General features: G+C 39.2%; 1 protein-coding gene across 1 annotated transcript; it reads right to left on the minus strand.

The window, feature by feature from the left end:
* Positions 1 to 467: 467 nt before the first annotated feature.
* Positions 468 to 5790, minus strand: LOC149832621 (catalase isozyme 1-like). Its single transcript, XM_090014610.1, has 8 exons — positions 5377 to 5790; positions 5080 to 5176; positions 3197 to 3474; positions 1726 to 2502; positions 1274 to 1363; positions 1077 to 1144; positions 893 to 986; positions 468 to 794 (listed from the first exon to the last, which is right to left on the minus strand). Exons 1-8 carry the CDS (start codon positions 5389 to 5391, stop codon positions 735 to 737), a joined length of 1479 nt encoding a protein of 492 aa, XP_089870736.1. The 5' UTR covers positions 5392 to 5790; the 3' UTR covers positions 468 to 734.
* Positions 5791 to 7653: the final 1863 nt, after the last annotated feature.

The raw sequence follows: 7653 nt of genomic DNA on the forward strand, positions 1-7653 counted from the left end.
TATTTTACGTTTCTCGATCCCTGACCTTCAGCGCTTTCTGACGCCTCGGTTGCCTCCTGAAACCAGGTTGATCAGCAAGTGTTTTTTGCTTTGCATCTCTGTTTTGGTTTTGTTTCTTTGGCTTTCGGGGATGCTCTTCTGTGTTCTTGGGCTCAACTATGTTGACCCTTTCTCTTCAATGTTGATGCTTATTTTCGGCTCTCTCTCTCTCTCTCTCCTGTGTATGGGCCAGTCAACTAGGGGCGGACATCAGACCATACCAACCCAGACCCAGGCCAGACTGCTCTGGCCCAGCCCGTTTACTAGTTGGTGTTGGGCTGCCTGGGAAGTGGGAACCCAAAAAAGCCGATTGGGTACCCAACCCAGTGTCCACCCCTATATGTCCATTCAATTCTCTCAAGATGTTCAAAAAAACAACCCTTTCATAGAATGCACAGCACATAAAAGAATGTTCAACAAGAAAGCCATGTCCCAAATTCTAAAATAAGATAATGTAAATTTTAAAACAAAATGTATGGAAGCATGGTTTATCTAAATACACTGTGCACACATGGGCAAAGAAAGAAAAGAGAGTAGCAATTTATTACAGATATAGTTGTATCTATGAGTTTCTCAGATAACAATACTGATGATTCAAACCAGTAAATCAATTAATCACATCATCAGTCTCCTATGTCACCAACACCCTTTTCTCTATGCACTCGGCAACTATAAAACCTCTATTTTCATCGTGATCACATGCTTGGTTTGAGGTTAAGGCGAGTTACCAACTTCTGACCCAGAGATTTGTCACACTGCATGATGCAATAAAGAAGAACCATCATCACTATCATGAGCATCAACACTATCAAACTTAATTAAAACATCAAGCCCAAGCATGAAGAAAACTGACCTGAGACCAGTATGACAACCAAATGCTGCGTATTTCATGAGTCACTCTTGCATCAGACAAGGCTTCAGCCCATCGACGAATAAATCTCTCTTGCCTACCCATAAACAGAGACTACCATGAGTGTCTCTGCTCATTAAAATGTTAGCAAGAAAATATTTTAAATAGCATGAAAACTCTGACAAACCTATCTGGTGCAAATGATCGGTATCTCTCCCCTGGCTGCTTGAAATTGTTCTCCTTTTCAATACAACACTGTTTGGGAGTTCACAAAATTAAGTTTCAAAGAATGACATGTAAGAAATGTTTCAAAGAAGGATGTCCACCACCAGAAAACATTTCATTAATGAATATCATAAGAAATATGTTTATTTTGAGATATACCTTTTCACGCTTTCCGCTGTGAATATAAGATGGAATAGGGTATCTCTCAGCATGGCGCACAGGATCAAACCTTGATGGGAAGTAATCCACCTGAAAGGCATTAATTGTGAATAATTTAAACATAATGGTGTGCTACAGATAATCTGGGACAGAAAGAGCTGCTGTTTAAGCAGAAAGTCAAGTTATAGAACTGGGCTCAAGACTCAAAAATCTCAAATTGTGCCGAGCCACTTGCAACCTCAGATGCCTCTACCATAACCATTAAGGACAGTGAATTAACACAAAGCATTAACATGAACAACTGTAACTGAATCATGCACACACACTTGCATGACTTAAGAGCTGTGAACTGAACATTCTAGCCAGCACAATGATCTATAGATCTGACAGTTGAAGTCCCAAATGTTTTTATTTGGAATGCCTGATAGTCACGCTTTGATAAATGAGCATACCTCTTCATCCCTGTGCATGAAATTCATAAATCCATCATAATGATTGCTGTGGTGTGAGCATTTCGGTGCATTCGCTGGAAGCATCAGATAATTTGGTCCAAGACGGTGCCTCTGAGTATCTGAATATGAGAAAACTCTTGTTTGGAGTAATTTGTCTTCTGAATAATGGATTCCGGGCACCACAATTGCAGGGCAAAAGGCAAGTTGCTCGTTCTCAGCAAAGAAATTATCAATGTTCTTGTTCAAGACCAGACGCCCGACTGGCTGAAGAGGTAATATGTCCTCTGGCCAGGTCTTGGTAACATCCAACGGATCAAAATCAAATTTGTCACAATCTTCAGGTGGGATAGTCTGGATGAAAAGCTTCCATTCTGGGTAGTTTCCAGCTGCAATGGCATCGTAAAGATCCTTAGTAGCATGACTGTGATTGGTACCTCCAACCACCACAGCTTCCTCATCCAACAAGCACTTCACTCCACATGTGGGTTTCCAATGGAATTTCACGTAAGTTGCCCTTCCTGCCTTGTTAATCATTGTATAAGTATTCACACCAGATCCTTCCATATGCCGGTAATCTGCTGGGATACCAACATCATCGAACAGAAAAGTGAACATGTGTAAGCTCTCAGGATGGTGAGAAAAGAAGTCAAGGATCCTCCAGTTCTCCTGGATGTGAGTCTTTGGATTGGGCTTTAAGGAATGGACCATGTCAGGGAATTTGATTCCATCCCGGATAAAGAAAACTGGGAAGTTATTCCCAACCATATCAAAATTACCCTGAAACCAATATGATGCTTCATATCAGCTAAAGCAGTACCATCACAATACAGAGAAAGGGTAAGAGAACTTTTAAAGGTATAGGAGGAAAACTCAACACCATACAACAAAAGCAAGGAAAATCCTCCAAATATTGTGCATGTGTGCCTGTTGGCACCCGAAAATAAATAAGCATTAGTATTACACATGCAACAGTTGAAAAATGTGCATAGTTAAGCACCACTCACAGATGAGCCTCCTATGCGGTTGCATATAAAGTTAATAAGAAGCATTTCTTGTCATCATGAAACCTTTGGAAAATCAACAGGACATGCACAAGTAACATTTAAATGCTAGCTGTAGCTACAAAATAAGGGAAAAGTAAACCAAGTAAATCATATTTTCACATATGAAAGTATATCAGATCAAAGATTGCCTTAGTTATTTATTTACTATTTTTTCTTAAACAAGAAATTTGCTAAATAAACAAGGTTACTTCCGGAATCTATCACAGAGAAGCAAGCAAAATTATGAACACAAACATTTCTGAGCACGTTTAAAGACATCAAAAGGCCCATACATCAAGACAAGTGAACTGCAAATTCATGGATCTTTGCAGAAATCTGGTTTCACAGGTTATAAAAAACTAGCATCCATCTATATGTATGTATAGGATCAATAAGAAATGTATTACCCAATAATTTTCTAGACATACCTCCCTTGTGTAAAACTTCACAGCAAAACCACGAGGGTCTCTAAGGGTCTCAGGGCTACCACGTTCATGAATCACAGTTGAAAATCGCAGAATAACAGGAGTTTGAACTCCTGGTGCCCGCATAAAATCAGCACATGTGAGGTGGGAAACATCATGGGTGACCTCAAAGAAGCCCTTTGCACTAGCTCCCCTAGCATGAACAACACGCTCTGGTATTCTCTCCCTATCAAAATTTGCAAGTTTCTCAACCAAATGATAATCTTCGAGGAGAATTGGCCCTGCCACAAAAGACATATAAGTCATATAAGAAGCTATGGAAGCATTCATCTTAAAATGAAACCAAAGAGAGAGAGAGAGAGAGAGAAACCATACAGAAATCCTAACTCTTGAATTTCAATCAATAGGTTCATCAAATTGCAGAATTGAGAAATTTATTAAATAGATCCTATGGGTACTCACCATGTTAAAAAGGAGGTCAGGGATACTCCTGACGGAAACCATACAGAAATCCTAACTCTTGAATTTCAATCAATAGGTTCATCAAATTGCAGAATTGAGAAATTTATCAAATAGATCCTATGGGTACTCACCATGTTAAAAAGGAGGTCAGGGATACTCCTAACGGAACAGTCAGGGGTCCGTCTGATGCTGTTCGTCCATGGTAACCATGGTAATGAACAGCATTAAACAATGACGGTTTCTGCTTTTGTTTCAGCCGTCCATTCATTGGACCATAGATGCTGCTCATTGAGAGCATCAACAGCTCTGAAATTTTTTGTGGGGTCCGTATGAAACATTTGCTATCAGGCCGTGGTTGTTTGATGCCGTTCATCGTCATGGATGAACAGCATCAGAGGGACCCCTGACGGTAAACCAACCTGATCCGAACTCGTCAATAAGTGCCCATGCAGAGCATCTAAAAGCTCAAAATTATGAAATGGTACGAAGGACTAAACAGCTTATCTCGTTGCCTTGCAAAACATACTAATTAATTAAAAGAATAACATTTTGACAATTTTCTTCCACCTAAAAGGTTGAGTTGAATTTTAGCCACCAAGTTGTCAAGAATACGATGTTTACTTATGAAGCCAAATATTGCAATGACTTGTAATGTTGATGATTGTTTAACGAATGTGATAATTTGTAATAATATATACTTGGGGAGGCAGTTGTAATATATAATGATGCGGTTAAATTTATGTGTTGTGCAGGTTAGCAATGACTACAATTCGTAAGACAAGAAAGCTTTCGTTGTTGGAGGGGATGACTCTTGGAGAAATCATTTGCCAATTTGATATATATGAGGGTTATGTAAAGTACCATAATACAATGAACATTAAAAATGAAAAAGGCAAGAACAAATTGTTAGATATTTATTATGCGTATCTAGTACCCTAAGGTCGTCTGGCCTGAGAGTCACTGACCCAAAGCTTGCTACACGGGTCACGAAAACTGGATATTCGAAATAGTGCTCATGTGAGAAGAATGCTCAAAAGAGAGAATTGAAAAAGGGTGAAAAATTGAAAATCCAAAGAAAGAAAAAGAATGTGCTGAATGAAAAAAAAAATCATTGCTTAGGAATATGTGTGAAGCTAAACGAAGCTCATGTTCTTCTAATCCACAACGCAATCCATCCAAAATATCTAACGAAAAGCATTCTCAAACCACGAAATTCAATGGGGATTGGAGCTCTAGCATCAAAAAACAACAATACCTCATAAAACCGTGCAATTTCAAACAATACCCATCAAAGAATATGAAGCAATTGGGCAAATCGATCGTAATCCATAACTAATCTAATCGATCAAAAAAAGAACCTCAAATAACACGATGAGCATCGATGTGACAGCAAGAAGCTAAACAAATAGGATAAAAACAGATACCTCTCGGTCCGATGGTCAGAGAAGAGTTGTTGTTCCAAACTGGCGCACCAGAGTTGGTGGTGAAGTATGGTGAGTTGAAAGCACTCGAAGGACGATGCTGGTTCATAACAAAATACCCATAAACAACAAACCACAAAGAGAAAGAAAAGAAACTCGAAATAATTTAATTTCGATCGAGAACGAATGAAAAACAATTTGTCGTGAAATTCATGAGGGGAAATCATGGTATCTAAAAACCCAAAACCAAATCGAGATCAAATCTAACTATGACATAGAGAAAAGGGTCGACACTCATACCTTGTAGGGATCCATCTCTCTCTCTCTCTCTCTCTCTCTCTGCTGCACCAAGTGACCAAGGAAAGAGGAGTTTATAGATACATATACGGATTTGTTCTGATCATCAAATTCGGTACAAAATGAAGGGGCACCCCACAGTTCATATCGTTTTGTTAAGTTACCAAACTACCACCGAATCCAGTGGTCAAGGACGATCAATTTTTCAAACCAACAAAGAATGAAGAAGATCAACCATGTGGATTTGGAAAGTGATACTCTTTTATTTTTATAGATTGAATCCCTCAAAAGTCTCTAGTTTTGCTTATCTACATCATTTAAAAGGCTAAATTTTCAACAACAAAAAAAATACAGGTGAAAAACTTGATTTTCAGTGATGGGCGATTCTATTGAGAGGAAATAGAACACCGGCAAGCTGGAAGAAAGAGGGTCATTATGTCATTTCATAAATGGAGAGTTATGAGCCCTTTGAGATAATCTTCAAGATCTTTTGTTCTTTTTCTGGGGTTATTTTCCAAGTCGTTCCTCACTTTATGCTCTTTTTATCTGAGAAGTGAGAACTGATTTTGATTTGAGTGGGCAAAAATCCCCATCGCTTCCTGGCCTCATGTTTGCTATTTTGGGACTTTCTGTGAAACCTTGTCACAGCGACTTGTGGAAACCGTTTCCCCTGACGTGGACCAATCCCAAGATCACAAGTGGTCAACTGAGCTCTAGATAAAAGAAAAGGAAAAAAAAAGCGGTCGAATTACCTAAATTTATTTTTTTATTGCCAATATTTTGCTGAAAAATACAAGATTTATGATAAATTTTCAATTTCTCAAAAGTTTTTGACAAACGATATTTTGCCAAAAAAAAAAATGTTTGTCACTATGGAGCAACATGTAGAGAACAAAAAAAGAAAAAGAAATAGTGACCAGCGATTCATGACAATTTATATATGATCACCTGATTTTTCATCAAATAAATTCCGTTTTGCACCCTTTACTATTACGGGTGCCAATGGATTGGGTTTGACCTGGACCCAACTCGTACCAAACCTTATCGGGCCGGGTTTTGTTGATAAATAAGAAGGTTTGATTAGAATTGTGATCAGACTGGAAGGAGCTGATTAATATATGGATCCGGGTACAGTTAATTTGTGAAATTTCATACCAGACCAGAACTCGATCGGAGTTCCAACTAAGATTCATAATTTTTCAACAGTAAAAAAAGATAAATAATATTATTTAGCATGACTCGTTCATGTAAGTATGGTTTCTCCTATGGTGGGTTCAATTGAACCCGGGTGTGGACTCCAAACCACTATCTCAATTCTCAATTCAGGTCTGGGTTTGATTTCACCTAGGTTCAAACCAAACCCGACTCTTTGACAACCCTAGTAGCACCTACATTTCGCGAGATAGACAAGGTGCCTATCTCGATAAATGCCAACCTGGATGGTTTTCAGGCAGGTCACTGCATGTAATGTGAATATCTTTTTTACTATTATTATTATCAAAGATGTGAATGTTCCCAACCAAGAATAATAACACTACTGCAGTGGCGGAGCCAGAAGTTTTTTGTTGGGTGGGCAGACTTCGGGTGGTGATCATCGACCTCTGTCGGTGGCGCAGTGACACGAAGCTTCCATGGTGGTGAAGATCATACATCGAGATTGAAAGCCTGTTTCAGTAATTGAGCCACCTCCTTCTCGGTGGTGATCCAGCAGCAAGCCGAAGGTCTTCCAACTGAGGTGCCTCCTCAGCTCTCTCTCGGAGGCGACGGTCCTCGCCACAGCATCGAGGCAGAGCAACTCTGTATCGCAGGGAGGTGTGATCTCCACTCCTGCACGACTCTGCTCTGATCTTCTTCAACAAGCATTCACAAGGAAAGAATGCAACCTCCAAATCGTGGGGAATGAAGAAGAAGACCCGAGTCGTATCATATTTCGACTCGGATTCTAATTCTGGGGTGGGCGACCGCCCACCCATGCCCTGGCTCCGCCACTGCACTATTGGCTTCATTGCTCTATTGTAGGCACGAACAACCTGCCCAAGATCGGCTCGAGCTGAACACCTTTAATTTGTTTTTTTAAGTGACGAGTTGATCACAATCTTGTTAAAATTATTAAAATTTTGTGTAAAATCCTTCTTTAAAATCAAGAGAAACCATAGGATTTGAAGACTTGAAGTCATGTCACTTTCAAAGATAACCAATGACTTATCCACTGACGTAGGACTCTTTGTAAACACATTATAAAAAAAAATGCATACATATATAAAATATATTTTTTTTATA

The sequence above is a fragment of the Nuphar pumila genome, chromosome 7 (genome assembly GCF_984573655.1).
Source record: "Nuphar pumila chromosome 7, dmNupPumi1.hap1.1, whole genome shotgun sequence".
Lineage (NCBI taxonomy): Eukaryota > Viridiplantae > Streptophyta > Magnoliopsida > Nymphaeales > Nymphaeaceae > Nuphar > Nuphar pumila.